This window comes from Mytilus edulis, chromosome 9, assembly GCF_963676685.1.
Source record: "Mytilus edulis chromosome 9, xbMytEdul2.2, whole genome shotgun sequence".
Taxonomy (NCBI): Eukaryota; Metazoa; Mollusca; class Bivalvia; order Mytilida; family Mytilidae; genus Mytilus; species Mytilus edulis.
In genome coordinates, this window is record NC_092352.1 from 82,018,789 (window position 1) to 82,036,692 (window position 17,904).

At 32.9% G+C, this 17,904-nt stretch overlaps 1 protein-coding gene across 1 annotated transcript; it reads right to left on the minus strand.

The window, feature by feature from the left end:
* On the minus strand, window positions 1–17,651 carry LOC139490218 (uncharacterized). Its single transcript, XM_071277066.1, has 5 exons — window positions 17,538–17,651; window positions 10,068–10,136; window positions 8,270–8,441; window positions 7,385–7,585; window positions 1–974 (listed from the first exon to the last, which is right to left on the minus strand). The coding sequence occupies exons 3-5, from the start codon at window positions 8,421–8,423 to the stop codon at window positions 1–3; spliced, it is 1,329 nt and encodes a 442-aa protein (XP_071133167.1). The 5' UTR covers window positions 8,424–8,441; window positions 10,068–10,136; window positions 17,538–17,651.
* Window positions 17,652–17,904: the final 253 nt, after the last annotated feature.

Consider the following 17,904-nt stretch of genomic DNA (forward strand, 5'->3'; position numbering starts at 1 on the left):
TTATTTGGTTATTTTTAATGGGGTCTTTATTAATAGACATACACAGAGTAAAACTGGTAATAAACTTATAATAGTATTCATCGTGTATCCCATTTCAGTACAATGCAAACCTCTGCAAAACAATTCCGAATCACTGACATTGGCATCATAAAATACTCCAAAGAGATATTGGAGTAAAAGGGCAGTAACTGCATGAGCTCCTTTAATCATACCGTAATTTCTGTTATAGTTGTCAATGTGAAACATTTCACTCACCACAGAGCAAACTAAAGCATACGAAGAACCTAACGCTGTTCCAGTTAAAAATGCAGATAAAACTATCAAAGCCTTGTTTTTAACAAGAAAAATATTAATGAAAGAACATAGTGTCTGTAGGACACACACAACTAAAAGAAAGGGGAGTCTTGTCAACGAGTCACGCAATTTATCAGACAATAATCCAACGACGATACCACCGATTGATGAAAATACAGGAACATAAATAAAAATGTACGAATCAAAACTACTTAAACCCGAAACTTGACTAAACACAGTTAAGTTGGTTTTTAACACCGAACCTGTGGCAAATGCTAGCGTTGACAACCAGGCTAACAACTGATAGTTTGGGTCTTTGATAATTTGCATGAATGTCTTTTTTAGTATAGCGTCTTTCGAATGTTCATTCAAACTACTTACATTTGGTTCGGGATTATCATCTTCATGTAATATATTTGTATAATCTGTTTGAGAATGAACTTCTCGAAGAAACAAAAAACAGAATATATACACAAATACACTAAAGAAAAATAGAAATATCATCAGCTGTTGAAATCTGTGACTTTTTGAATGAATGATGTAATAAGCAACGGAAAACAGCAGCATTCCAATACAGATACTTTCGCTAAGAACTGCCATAATTATTCCTCTGTTTGATGAAGAAAAATTCTTAGAAACTATCTTCTGGGATATAATAATCTGAATAGAATCACTTAATCCTAAAAAAAAAATGAAAATGAAACAGTATTTAAACTATCAGAAGTGGTTTGTGCTACATTAAACAACCAAGCATTCATCAATACAATAATTCCTATGATAGCAGAAAAAATCATGGATCAAGTGAAGCCCAAAATAATAGAAATTGTTGATGACAGAATCCAACCATATATTGACACTATTACCCAAAACAAAGATGCTCTGATACTGCAAGAGGCAGAAATGAAAAAACAAAGCGACGAAATAAAATCCCTAAAATCCAAGCTAATTAAGGTAGAATCAAGAATAGAGGAACAAGAGCAATATTCCAGGAGAACAAGTTTAAGGTTCCATAATGTTCCTGTACCAACCGATAATAACGGTGCAGTCATAACACCAATTGATACAGATGATCTTGTTTTACGCATTTGTAACAAAAAGCTCAAAGTCAAACTGAATATTTTCGACATAGGTCGATCCCATCCCATTGGTGAAATGAAAGACGGAAAGATCTCCATCATCGTAAGATTCCTTTCTTATCGTCAGCGTAACATGGTCTTCAGCAATAAGAAGCAACTTAAAAACAACCCCGACAAGATTTTTATAGCTGAGAACCTAACTAAACACAGATATGATCTGATATACAGACTAAATACTCTGCGTACCAAAGACAAGATACATTCATTCTGGACACATGACGGCACAATACTTGTTAAGAAAACTGATGTATCCAGCCCGAAAAAGATAAAATCTAGACAAGACATATATAAACTCGGTGGGGAAGTCCTTGAGGGTGATAGCCAAGATGAGGATTAGACATTCCGTTTGCACCAAGTTTAATATTCTTGTACTGACAAATTCTGTATAATATTGGGTTGTATTTAGCAAATTCATACGAATGTGTCTATTATTATTTTTCTTGCCGTTTTGAACTGTATTATCCTGTGTTTTGTTATTGTTATTATATTACATAACACGTGGTTCTGTTTACATACACTGTTGAGTGTGTAAATACTGTGGTAAATGTATGAGTAGAGTTCTCAGTTTCAAAACCTATATACAAATTATTTTGTGTTGTTTAATTAACATTCAAGTGTCATGCTTACTCTAGCGTGATTAGTAGTAAATAACATATGGCCTTAATATCATACATAATTAGACTCCGCCTCTTATTCATTTATCGATTTATAATAGTAATTGAAAATACAATAATTTTTTGTTTTTGTTCTTTGTATCTGAACATCAGTAATACATATATAACTTTTGTTTATCTCTTCAATAGAAATGATATTTATCAGATTATTATAAACTTAATTCTCTCGTTCAATTTCGCAATCACCACCCCCTTTTTTTCAATGTGTTCAACTTTTACGTTGTTATACCTCAATTTGTACATAATTGTTACAGCATGTAATGCCGTTGAAAAACTCAATTTTGATCATTCGAAGTGCTATTGTTTGTATTCTTTAAATGTCTTAAAACGGTCCTATTTTTTAATATTAGAATACTTTGTATTCGACAATGGGTAGTGATATTGTTGCACACAGAATATCAATAGGACTGTTTTATTGCAAACTGAGCTCTGGTTGTGTAAAAACAGTTATTAAACATACTGTTAGTTTTAATGATGTACTTTTTGAAATATGTGTAAATTTGGAGAAATGTAAGTTGTGGATACTAAGTAAATACAAATCATATTCTGATATTGTATCATTTTATATGTTGTTATATAGCTTATTGTTAATATGTGGCGATATAGAAAGTAATCCTGGTCCAGGAGGCACACCAGACCCGCCCGAAAAAACATTGTCAATTTTCCACGGTAATATTAGAAGTCTAAGAAACAAACTGAATTATATTACTGACATAATTGAAGATTTCGATATAGTATTTTTTACCGAATCACATTTAGATGTTAACGTTATTGATTTCGATATATCATTATTTGGTTTTGAGACACCAGTTCGAAAAGACCGAAATGCCAACGGCGGAGGCATAATTATGTATTATAAAAGTTTAATTAATATTGTTCGTCGTGTTGATTTAGAACATGATGAAGTTGAAAGTATGTGGTTCGAATTAAAAACGAAACTTCGATCAATACTGATTAATATTAATTATAGATCAGAGCGACAGTCTTCAGTTTGTTTCTGGCAATATTTTGATATGATGTTGAAAAGGGCCTTAGATGAAAATAATAGTATAATTTGTTTGGGTGATCTGAACAAAAATTTCATGTCAGATATATCGTCAAATATAAGAGATATTGTTTTCATTAACGGCCTCATTAACATTATAGATAAGCCGACGCACTTTGATACACGTACAGGTAACACTTCGTTGCTTGATCCTATTTTAGTGACAGATTCGATTCCTGTTGTCGATAAAGACACGGTACCTATTGATAGAGAGATCAGTGATCACGATGGGACATATGTCACAATTAATTGCGGATTTACAAGTAGTCGTACTTATAAACGCAAGATTTGGGATTATAAAAATGGGGATTTTGACCTCATGAATCAAAAGGTATCAAGGACCAATTGGGAGCATTTGATTTCTGACGCAGATAACATGAATGTTGCTTGCACTAATTTCACTAATTCACTCCTTGACATAGCATCAGAGTGTATACCTACACGAGAAGTTGTAGTGCGATGTGATGACAAAATTTGGTATAATTCTAACTTGCGTCGTGAAATGCGCAAGCGCGACAGATTTCGTAAATTATTTCTACGCTTGAAAACATCTTTCGCTGAACTTAAGTTTAAGCAACAGCGAAACAAAGTAAATAACATGAAAAAGCAGGCTAAAAAACACTTTTACGCCAGTTTAAATGAAAATTTAGATGAAATCAAACATGCGAATCCGAAACAGTATTGGAAGATTATTAATATGCACATTAAAAGCGACAGGCCTGTTCATGACGTACCACCTTTGAAGGATCCGAATCAAAATTATAATTTGGCATATGAGAGCTCTGAAAAGTCTGAAATTTTGAATAAATATTTCTGTTCTATAGCTAATTTGGAGAATCCAGATAAGGATTTACCGGCTTTTAACGATCGTTGTGCTGATTTCCTGTCATCGATTGTAGTTAGTGAACAAGACGTGCACGATATGATTTCCACACTTGATGTTGATAAAGCGGTGGGGCCTGATATTATAAGCAACAGAATGTTACTTGCTGTCAGAAATCAAATTTCAAAACCATTATGTTTATTATTCAATAGGTCATTACGGGATAAAATATTCCCAAACCAGTGGAAAATTGCACATGTTATTTCATTATTTAAAAGTGGTGATAAATCTTTGCCCTCAAATTATAGACCTGTCTCTTTATTATCTTGTGTGAGCAAACTTCTGGAAAAAATAGTTTTTAAAAATATTTTTAATCATTTGCATTCACATAATCTATTATACAAGTTTCAATCAGGATTCATTCCTGGATATTCTACTACCCATCAATTGATTGAGTTGTATAACCATATTATAAAGTCACTAAACGATAAACAACTTACTAGTATAACATTTGTGGACATAAGTAAAGCTTTTGATACAGTTTGGATCAAAGGTCTTTTATATAAGCTCGAAAAATATGGCATTAAAGGGGATTTATTATGTTGGTTGAAAAGTTATTTATCGGGACGGTCACAAAGAGTGGTTATGAAAGATTCACTATCCACATTGGGCTGTTTAGGAGCTGGTGTGCCCCAGGGGTCGGTACTTGGTCCATTATTATTTTTGATTTATATAAATGACATTGCAGACGATCTAAGTGGGTTCAGTAGACTTTTTGCTGATGACACATCTATTGGCCATACTGCACCCGATGTTACAAGTCTCAACTCTTTAATAAATATTGATTTAGATAATTTGCAAAATTGGTCTGAAAAGTGGATGCTAAAATTTAATCCTAATAAAACAGATATCATGATTTTTAATACTAGGAATATGCAGAACGTCCTTACTTTTGATTTTGGTGGAGTCTCAATAGCTCCTGTAGATACACATAAACATTTAGGTATTATTTTTAGTAGTGACTGTAAATGGAATAAACATGTTGATAAACTGATAGAGAAGACGTCAAAACAAGTAAATGTACTGAGGAAACTAAAATTTAGACTAAAAAGGGAATATCTTGAAAAGATTTATATGATTTTTATTCGTCCTATTTTGGAATATTCATCTGAAGTTTGGGACAACTGTGGGCAAATTAATTCCGAAAGGTTAGAAAAGATTCAGATTGAAGCTGCACGTATAGTTACCGGCTTACCATGTTATGCTAGTATCAACTCTATTTATAGAGAGACGGGATGGGAAAAATTAAGTGTCAGAAGGGAAGTTAAAAAACTGACCATGTTTTATAAAATTGTAAATAACCAAACACCGGATTATTTACAAGTATTGGTTCCTCCGTATGTATCAGATACTAATAATTATAACCTGCGAAATAGACATAACATTAATATACCATTGAATCGTCTATCAGTTTATCAACAGTCTTTTTTTCCATCTTCTATTACATTGTGGAATGAATTAGATTTGCATATTCGTCAAATTCCTACTTTCTCTTCTTTCAAGTTACAATTGCAACAACTGTATTTTCATAATGTAAAACCTCCTAGGTACTATTTTTATGGAGATAGACTGCTATCTATATTACATGCAAGGCTACGCAACAAGTGCAGTGCACTTAGCGCAGATTTAAACAAGGCCAATTTAGAACATGATGTATATTGTGCATGTGGGTACACTAGTGAAAGTGTTGAACACTATTTATTATATTGTGATAAATTTGCATCGCAAAGAAATGTTATGCTTACTGAACTGACCCACTTAGACATTCCTGTTACAATTGATTTGTTATTGTTTGGTAATGACAACTTAGATACAAAAGACAATTTTGTAATATTTTCTGCTGTACATAAATATATAAAAGAAACACAACGTTTCTCACTCTGATAACAACCTTGCTGGTTATTGTTTTATTTACTAGTCTACAGTACAGACGATGCATTGTTCGAATGATCGATTTGTTGTTCATAACGGTTAACATAATGTTTCGCCTCAATGGATTTCAATTATTGAAGTTAATACAAAAACGATACTTACATTAAATCTATGTTCTTGTCATCCCTTTATCCGCATTTTTAAAGTCAGAATTTAATGTCCGTATCACAATTATATATATTCACAATATTGCATGTTACTTTTACATCTTATACAGGTAAATATTATAGAAAGTCATTGATAAACACACTAGTAACAGTTGGTGTTTTCCCTTTAGACCGATCGTTTGGGTGTGTTTGATTATTCAAAATAAGAACGTTTGATATCCATTGAGCCGTTTCTATTATTTTTTGTGTATAAATATTATAATAACAATAGTTGTGATTTATTTAATTATTTTTCATGCCTTCATGCTTATTAGAAAAATACAAATTTATGTAATGTGCTATATAAATATAATGTATATTCATGTATATTATGGAGAAGACGGAACTAAGTTGAAAAACTTGTGTCTAATCCATTTGTTTTGAACAATAAAATATGTTTAAACTAAACTTAATCCTAAAAAAAAAGAAGGATGTTGGAATACTCAGGTGTCGGATTAGGCAGGTAACACGTACAGTATATATACACAATGTGACATATGTATTTTTATTTTAAATGTTTTATTGTTTTGTAGATTTTATTCTTGTCTTGTGTTATTCTGTTGACCAGCTGTCCTATGTTTAAGAAGGATTAAGTTCCAGCAAGCAAGTTCGACACTGTAGCATCATGCACCTGTATCGGCCTCTCCCAAGTCAAGCCAATATTGCTGTTGTTGTCATTTGTCGCTATATATCATACTTGACTCTCGTTTCAAGTTTAGTATGAAAATAAGGCCATCATACAGTTTTTGCTATGCCCCATTTATGGACATTATGTTTTCTGGTCTGTGCGTTCGTTAGTCCGTCCATCCGTTCGTTCGTCCGTCCGTCTGTCCCGCTTCAGGTTAAAGTTTTTGGTAGTTTTTGATGAAGTTGAAGTCCAATCAACTTGAAACTTAGTACACATGTTCCCTATGCTATGATCTTTCTAATTGTTAATGCCAAGTAAGAGATTGTCCCGCAATTTCACGGTCCATTGAACATAGAAAATGATAGTGCGGATGGGGCATACGTGTACTGGGGACACATTCTTGTTTTATTTGAATTGTTACCAAATTTGTTAAGTCAGAACCTGTTATAGTTCTATATGCAGTTTACGTTTTGCTCATCATAAAAGATCGTACATGCGATCTATATTTCATGGAGTTCATTATTCATTTAATTCCTTCTATTCTCTTTCTTTTTTGAAGTATTGATTTATTAGGATATGAAATCAATTGGTCATGATATGGTTAAAACAATATCGTTCTTAATTTACAACCAGTAAATACACTTACCGTTACACAGAAATCCGAACATAATAAAGTAACTGTTTATCATATGCTGATCTAATGTCGTAACCCCTAATACAGTCGGCCCAATCAGTGTAAACACAAAACCAACCACCAATAAACACATGGGATTTAATGAATCTGTAAACGTACATAACACGAATCCGATTCCGTTTCCTATAGTCTGGATGGACGCGAACATTTCAACTAATAAAAGAAGAAAAAGGAATCGTAATTAATAAAAATATCAACGAACCGATTTTAGATAAATTGTATAAAGGCATCTCAAAACTAAATTGTTGATTGGACTTTAACTGCATCAAAAACTACCTTGAACCTGAAACGGGACAGACGGACAAACGAACGTTGTTACAGTGTTAAGTTTTTGTGTGATACAGTTTTGTGTCTTTCTGTGTTACAGTGTCAAATTTCTCTCTGTGATACAGTGTCAAATTTCTCTCTGTGATACAGTGTCAAGTTTCTCTCTGTGATACAGTATCAAGTTTATATCTGTGATACAGTGTCAAGTTTCTGTCAGTGTTATATGATGACAAGTGTTTTCCGTGTTACAGTGTCAAATTATTTTTTGTGTTAGTGTCAAATGTTTCTCTGGGGTATGGTGTCAAATTTCTCTCAGTGTTATAGTGTCAAATTTCTTTCATTGATACATTATTAAACGTCTTTCTGTGTAACGATATCAACTTTTCTGTGTAAAAGTCTCAAGATTCTTCCTAATATTGACGGATATACATGTATGTGCAAATAGCCATTTTGAAATTACAAAATAAATCAGTCTTTGTAAAATTAAAGCATGACCGACTATAATATATATAAAAGGGCATACATGCTTTTCTTAATAGCTATTGATGGTTATACATATAATATCCTTACCTTGTTTCTTATTGACGTTAAATATGACTTGCAGCTCATTTGCATATATATAGAATATTTCTGATGGTCCCAACAGTGCATTGGCAAGAACACCAGCAACAAACGACAACCATAATCTCAATTTCTGACTTTTGATCGGTGATGAAATATTCATGTCTTTTGAGTAATTATGCTAGAAATAATAAGTGTAAAAATAAGAAAATATGGTATGATGTCCAATGCGACAACGCTCGAAAAAAAATGACACCGAAAGTAACAACTACCAATATTACAGATCTCCGTAACACCCATTACGCAAAGTCAGCTATAAATAGCCACGAAATGACTACTGTAAATTATTTCGAACATGAAAACTAACGGCCTGATTTAGGTACAAAATAATGAACGAAAAAACAAATTGATATAGCTACAAACGACAACCACTAAATTACATGCTCAAACATACTTCTATCTATACTCATCAATTTTAGATATGGAGTTGGAAATATAGTTAACTTCCGGTAAAATCCAAAATGGGGGATGCATGTTTAAATTTCAACTTTTCTTAATTCTCTTTCAATTTTTTTTAGTTTAAACTCCAATAACTAATGTTTTAATTGATCTAAATCACGTTAGATAGTTTTCAGTGTTGTTGAAGCAGCAATTTTGTGACGTTTTGTCAATTTCCGGTTGAAATTTCATGTTAAAATTCAAGAAAGTTGTCGAATTTTAATTTGCAAAAAGTGAGACCAGGATGTAAAAGAATCATGTATTTATTTCTTTGGAGACCATTAAAATTCAATTATTATGGTGAACAATATTGTTTCGTTATTATATTTGAATGAAGATAGTCATACACTTTATAAATCAAGAGTCTACATAACAATTTAAAGATGAGTTCTTAAAGATTTAAACTTATTGAGACATTCAATGATCAAAGACCAAGCAGTTTTTCCCCAAATTTCGAAGATGTTGACTGGACTTTTTTTAGTTCATTTATATGTTTCTGAGTTGAGTGTGACATCCATTTTCACTGAACTAGTACACAATTTTTTATTGGGGCCAGCTGAGGACCACCTCCGGGTGTGGGAATTTCTCGCTGCATTGAACACCTATTGGTGGCATTCGGCTGTTGTCTGCTCTTTGGTCAATTTGTTGTCTCTTTGACATATTCCCCATTTCCATTCTCAATGATAAATGTATAAGTGTCAAAATAAGACAGACGAATAGCTGCAATGCCCTACACCCGCAAAGTGTATCAATAGTTGTGCCGGATATGTTACTCTGGCGGGAAATCTCGTTAAATACAAAGAACTTGCATGTTTACCGTCTACAACCAATCTGTATACACAATATGATGGCAGTGGTCTTCCTTGTACTATGCACAAAAACTATGCCACATGGCATGAGACCTGCCATCTAAACACAGAACTAAAGAGAGCTATAATAAGACATCAAAAGGATACAGATGATATGTAAAAAGAAAAAACAGGCAATCGGAGCTGGAAACTCACCCGCACCAGCTTACCATGAAAATAGCAATGACAGAATGTGAGTGTTACTTTTGTAATATATAATGTGGCGGGGTTAACCTAGTTGGAAGGCATACACACCTCCTCTCTTAACCTTAAGTGGTGTAACAGAAAAACATAAGAACAAACTATAACAAAAACAGTTGTAAAGGGCTTAACTTATCAGTTCGATACAATGCAGATAAGTATGCATAATAAAAAACTTTGAAATATGACGTTTAAATATATACTAAAGGTTTCATATATGTACTCAAAGAGTATTTAGTAAAGCAATTCACAACACTTACCTTACCAACAGTATTCCACAAATTAAAGACCGTGTTTCAATATAAAACCTCTTTGACGTGTGAATAGATCTAAAAAATTAAAAAATAAAAATGGTTTATTAAAATTGTTAATTTATCAACTAGAATAGATACAGTACAATTTGATATTACATTCTTCCATATATGTCTTTTATGTTGTTATCTATTAATTAATATGAAATTTCATATTTCATTATAGTATGTAACAGGAGGTTGGACTACAATCATAGGTACAAATTCGTGTAACACTAAAAGACATTTGCGCTTTTAAATCAAATAATTGAAATTGCTTCTTTTTGTAAATGTGTTGGGTATACAAGCGTTTCCAGAAGTACATTTTGTAAGACGCACAGAAAATGTGCGCACGGTCAACGCTTTTACGACCCTATACACTTATTAAAAGAAGCATTCAATACTTATAATTACAGTTTTTGCTAGGATCATGCAAACACGAGTCCTATCATGTTTTTTTTTACCTGTGTGTGCACTTTATTGTAGACGCTCGTAACATCCTAGATGTTACATTGTATTTTTAAAGAATTGAATGCTTCTTTTTGTTAATTCATTATGGGAGGGATTGTGCCTGATATTCATATGATGAAGACATAATCTTTCAATCAGTTTAATTGAGGTCTTGAGCTGGCATGTCAGTTAACTGCTAGTAGTCGTTGTTATTTATCTATTATTGTCATTTTGTTTATTTTCGTTTGTTACATCTTCTGACATCGGACTCGGACTTCTCTTGAACTGAATTTTAATGTGCTTATTGTTATGCGTTTACTTTTCTACTTTGGCTAGAGGTATAGGGGGAGGGTTGAGATCTCATAAACATGTTTAACCCCACCGCAATGTTGCGCCTGTCCAAAGTCAGGAGCCTCTGGCCTTTGTTAGTCTTGCATGATTTTTAATTTTAGTTTCTTGTGTATAATTCGGAGTTTAATATGACGTCCATTATCACTGAACTAGTATACATATTTTTTTAAGGGGCCAGCTGAAGGACGCCTCCGGGTGCGGGAGTTTCTCGCTACATTGAAGACCTGTTGGTGGCCTTCGGCTGTTGTCTGCTCTATGGTCGGGTTGTTGTCGATTTGACACATTCCCCACTTCCTTTCTCTATTTTATTGGGATGTAAAAGCGTTAACCGAAGTACAATTGTATAAAGCGCTGAAGCTCTTCAGTCTAAAAATGTGCGCACGGTAAACGCTTTTCAACCCTAAAAAATTACTCAAAGAAGCATTTAATACTTATAATTACATAATTACATATTTTTGCTATTGATAATAAAAACTCGATTACTACTAAGTTTTTCTTTAATTTACCTATGCACTTCATTGTGAAAATGTGTGTCATTTTGACATGATAGTTGATTTTAGAATGACGCGAGAATGCTGTTAGCCGAATAAAAGAACGTATTTTAATGAAATATACATGTAATGTAATTTCAATGAAATCAAAGTTCACCAAGGGATGATGCAGGGTACTGAAGGGTGTTAAAAAATCCATATATACGAATCGTATGGCCTTAGTCCAAATCTGGCGATATTTACAGAAATTTGATCTCACATTGTTTATGAAATTTGGGAATTTGACGTATCATAAACAAGATGTAGGGTAGTAAAAAAAAAGGCAGGACCGAATACAGTAAAAAATAAAAAGGCAGGACAGAGATTTCAACTAAAAAAATAGCAGAACAAAATATTTCGTCCTAGCCCCCCATAAAAATCGAATGGTAGCTCCCTTACTATATATTGTGTGATAACATTTTGTGACAGAAAAAGAGGGACGAAAGATACCAAAGGGACAGTCAAACTCATAAATCTAAAACAAACTGACAACGCCATGGCTAAAAATGAAAAAGACAAACAGAAAAACAATAGTACACATGACACAACATAGAAAACTAAAGAATAAACAACACGAACCCCACCAAAAACTATGGGTGATCTCAGGTGCTCCGGAAGGGTTGCTCATGTGATTACAAATCCGGTAAATGTCTAATTCGGTAGGTCACATTCATGAAAGGGAAGGGGATTGTAGTTACGACGTAAGGAACATATCCGATATCATTTGTGAAACGGTTATTACATAACGGTCAACCAACTCGTGATGGCGTCTGTAAAATTTACGAAGGTATGATTTCAACTTCACCATTTGGAACTCTTGGTTTAATAGCTTCCTTGTGAGCAGTAACCCTCTATCAAGAAAATCATGATAGGAAATGCAAGCACGGGAATATCGTATCAATTGGGAGATATATACCCCGTATGCAGGTGTTGCTGGAAGGTTGCTACTTAGAAATGGAAAGTTCACAATTGGAAAGCTGAAATCATCTCTTTTGTCGTAAAGTTTTGTTTTCAACATGATGTTTCAATTCGATGTTTGTTATAGAACTGTTCATTTCAACGAACTTTATGACGATATCACTTTAAACAATATGAACGACATTTTTTGCAGTGTTTTGAAAAATGATTTAACTTTAAAATCACGTACCATTTGTGAACTATTCAATGTTTTACCAGGACGATTTTTTTGTATAAAGTCAATAAGTGTGTGAACTTTTGAAGCCCAATTTTTTTATAGCCTTAAATACGCTAATGAAAGATCTCTTTGTTCTTGCTCGTATAATGAAACTTTAATGTCATGTTCGTCTGTGATGACCCCCCCTTTCTGGGGATTGCATCAGAATTATAGTTATCTTGTATCGCATCATCGAGGATGACACATATTAACTGAACAATTATGTTTGGACTTAGTTTTAAGAAATGATGTCAAAGTAACATTATGAAAATGTCCCAAAACATTCACATGGCAGCAATTGCTTTTACAGTCTTTAAGGCTTTGATCTTTTTACAGAAGAGTGTCTACCATGCACTTGCACTGCACTATGATAATAGTAGAATAGAATGATATATGATATAAATAGATGAAAATTATATAATATATGCATGCAACAGTAATATCAATATAACATATAACAACAATTCTCTGAGACTATTATTATATCTAGACATAACAAACATTACATTGGTATTTAATTTGAAAATATCCCATAAAATATATTAATTTCAAATATTTTTATGATTAAAACTACTAACCTGAATACTTTATCGATCAAGTTTACTCATTTATAACAATATCGGAAATGACGTAACGTCATTTTCTGATTTCAAACAAATAACCATTTTTTCAATAATTTACCTGTAAAATGATGGAATCAAGTTTTCCTTTTTAGTCATTAATTGTGTCGAACATGATCGTTAACAAAAGTTCGCATTAAAAAATTGAAAAAGTTACACGTAAGTCAATGCCCCGTCTACGCCAAAATGAGAAAGAACGAGCTATTGCGATGTTGTCAGCAGGAATGACTCAAGTGCAGATTGCAAATAATTTTAATGTCTCTAGAATGACTATTGCAAGGCTTAAGACTCGTCGTAGAGATACTGGCACACCAAATGATCGCTCCCGTAGTGGCAGGCCACGTGAAACGACGTTACGTCAAGACAGGCACGTCCGCATCATTCATCTCCGGAATCGTTTGTTAGCGCGTCAAATACTGCATGACAAACCCACGGAAGACATAACAACAGGATATCTGCTCAAACAGTTCGTAACCGATTGCGTCAAGTTGGTCTAAGAGCTCGTCGTCAATTGAAAGGACCTATCCTTACGCAGCGTCACAGGGTGGCGCGACTTCAATGGACTCGGGTACGGATTCGATGGAATAGGCAAACATGGAGACAAGTTCTTTTTACCCATGATGAATCTAGATTCAACTTGAAATTTAGCGACGGCAGAGCCAGGGTCTACCGGAGGCTCAATGAACGATTTTCTGATGTGTGCGTGCACGAAACAGATCGATTTGGTGGTGGAATCATGGTATGGGGCGGAATTACCTACCAGGAAAGCACCGAGCTTAAAATCATCGTTGGTAACCTAAATACAACAAGGTATAGGGACAAAATTCTGACTCCAGTTGTCACGTGGCACACATTTCGATGACCTTTTTTGAGAATAACCATATTCGTGTTTTCCTTGGCCAGCAATGTCTCCAGATTGATCGCCAATTGTACATCTTTGGAACGAACTTGGACGACGTATCAGAAATAGCCAAAATCCACCGGAAACGCTCTCCCAGATCCGAACAGCTCTTTTCAGGGAATGGAACTGTCAACAACATCCCTCAAGACTTTATTCAACGTCTAATTGATTCCATGCGAAGGAGTTGTCAGGTGGTCATAAATGCAAGAGGTGGTCATACAAGGTATTGAAATGTTACCCTGAATTCTGTACTCGCCCTGTTCAAATTGTCCAAAAATGTGCAATATTGTTTTCAATAGAGAAAACTTGTTATTGTTCTCTTTAAAATTATGTTTGATAACTATTCCATTAACTTTTTGTTGTCAATTTTAATTAAAATTAAAATGATCTTACAAAGATGTAACGTTTCTTTTTGTAGTATATTAGTATAATAGTCCAAAGTATACTGATTTGTAGCACTACAATATAATAGTTATTATGGTGAGGTTAAATTTCCTGTCATTTATTCATCATCCAAGCACGCACGAACTTGTATCAGAAAATAAATATCTCTGTAAATTAACCTCAGTTTCAGTTTATAGAGATGTGATCTGTTTCTGTGACATGTGCTTTTGACCATCCACAAGAACCTGCGGTCATCCGATGTTCAGTACTTCAGTACTTTGATTTATGTTGTTGCATAAATGAATATCTGATAATTAAAGGATGGTATGATCAGTACACAGAATCATGCGCAACAAACCACATTTATGAATCACTTTCTTTAATAATGACAAAATAAGATTACCTTACTTACTCAAATATCATTTATTTTCGGACGACAACACCCTTTACTAGAAATAATTGAATTCATTTTAATTTTGAACAGCATCTTTTTCATCTATCTATATATTGATGTGGCGTAATTGATAGGGCGAAATTAATTTTTGAAGAATCTGATATTAACAGTGTTATGCAACACATGGTGACATAAATTTATACACACAGTTGTTACGTGTAGCAATTGACGCTATATAATTATGATAATATTTGACCAACAAAACATATCTCCTAAATAGCAGCACGAAAAATCATATACATGTACCATAAAACGGGTGCGTAAAAATCTCGTCGGGTGTTTTTTTTTTTTTTTTTTTATTTGGTCCGTCATATGTTTAGGACATCGTAAATGGTTGCCTTAATGATCAATTTTGTTGGTTTTCGATTTTTTTTCTTAATTTATTGAAAACAGATCTGCGAACGTTTCTTTTTGAATTTTCTTCAGAAGAGTCAAAAATCGAGTTTGACACTTTGCAAAGAAATTTTCGTTATTATTGACGGCAAATAGACAACACGATATAGTTTGTTTTTTGTTGTTAGAACACTGTCTCATTGGGGTATATCCATCGTCTCCTTGCAGTTTACATACACGTATATAAGAAAATTCAAATAAATCTTTCAATAACAGGTGTTTCTTTTTAGAGTCTGGACCGTGATCATATCAGTAAATTGCATTTAAATCTCGATTATCAAGTTTTAACTAGCATTCGTTAAGAGGCAAATATGTACATTTTTTTTTGTTTATTTTTTTCATTTTGTCTTAAAACTTTTAAACGTGATTAACCGTCATGAATACTTTCAATCATTGCACAATATACAAATCTAGTTAGAACCTCACTTAATACGAATCAAAGTCGCAAATCTAGAATCTTAACTCTATATAAACAACATATATATTGATTCCATACCCTTTAGGGGACCACCATTTGATATTCGGGGGGGGGGGGGGGGGCAGGAGGATTTGTTTTTGATCGGTTATTTATTTTTGTAAACTAAGAGGACAGATTATTCAGATTATTTTTTGTACTATTGAAGCAATATTATTTTTTTTTCATTTAAGCATGTGATTGATTATTCATTACACATATAGTACTAAGTTTGATAATATATGGGTATACTCAGGAGTATAGTTAAAAAACCAAGACTTTTTTCTTTAATTGACAACTTCTGTAACTATTATAAATAATTTATGACGTCGGCCTTACGAGATCAATTAGAAAAAATAAAACAACAAACATCTTACAATGCAATAAAATATGAAGCAGGCTTGTATGCGTCTAAGACTGTTTACATATTAAAGCCTTGGGTTTTGGAACTACTCTTTCTTGTTTTATTGACAACTTATGTTACTATAAATAATTTATGACGTCGGCCTTACGAGATCAAATAGAAAAAATAAAACAACAAATATCTTGCAATGCAATGAAAATATAAAGCAGACATGTATACGTCTAAGACTGCATGTTTACATATACGGACCCGTGTTGTAATAAGTGATTCTATAAATCTTTCAAGATTGTTGAAATGCCTTTTTCTGTCATTACCAAATTTTAGACTACGTGTTCTTTAATTAATTTAGATTGGGGTTTGTCAAACCCAATTATTTACGTTACCGGATATAATAGGGATGTATAATTATGTTTACCGTGATTCCTAAAAATCAGTTATGTTTTTTATCGTCAAGTAGAAATGAAATCTATTTTTTTGTTGGAGTTTGTGTGGACTATAATTGTTTATATTTTCGTCGGTTTTTGTTTCCACCATGTTGGAGTCTTGTCTTCGACTTATGGGTTCTAATGCACCTTTGCATCTTTTGTTCGTTAAAAAAATAATTAAAGTAGATTGCATAAAAAATATATTACTAACACATGCATTACATTTTGAATTAAATGAAGCATTCAAAAGAATGATTTAATCATTCTTTGTAAGGTACAGGGATGGATGTCTGTGAACCGAATTTTAGAATTTAATAAAAGTCAAACTATTTTTTAACCGATATTTTCTTTTTCTTTAGAAATTAAGAATTTATTATGAATTATAATGAAATAAAATTATATTACACCATGCTTGACTAAATGCACTTTGCATGTATTGATATTTGAATGCACACGGAAACTAATTCAAACCGAATACTAACCAAACACATGACACATAATTTATAACGAGATATTTTCATATACTCTAAGGAATAGCTTATTACAAAAAGAATTATGGACTTTGCATTAGGTATATACAAGAATAGTTAACCCAGATATATTATATTCACCGAGGAAAACGGACGAGGGTGATTGTAACTTAGGTCTCTTGGGTAGATTAATCATTTTAGTCAAAAATTAATTTATTATATAACTTTTACCATTCTCAAATGTTCAAGTATTTGCTCAAGAGTCAAGATACTTTTAAAACTGCCCGTTGATTTCATACTAAATACATCTTCTGCTTTAAATTTGCAGTTTCTAACTTACGTAAGACAAACGCATGTTTCAATAACTGTTACTGAAAAATGCACAAAAAAAGAAAGAAAAAAGAGACAACATAAACCGACCACAAGTTAGACTAAGAAAAAGAAAAAACAGAGATATTGGACGACGTTACCTTGGAATGTCTATATTTAGGTACACGGACGCAGCTCCAAATCTTAAATGCACATGTACATGTAAACCTCTCGTGTTCCAATGTCAGTTATTCACCATCTTGATATTTATATGGAGATTGTTTATACAGTTCATGACTTTTGTATAATTGGTGGCCCGCTTTATTGCATAAATGTGTAGTGAAGCAGTAAAGTTATGTTGAAGTGAACAATTGGAAAAAAAATGAAAATCGGGGCGACTTATTTAATAACATTTAATAAACATGATATATAAATTATCAATTTGAATATATACATTTTTTGTAACAAGTTTAAATTCATAAAAGTTTGACCATTGTTATTACACATTGTCATGGTTGTGACGTGACG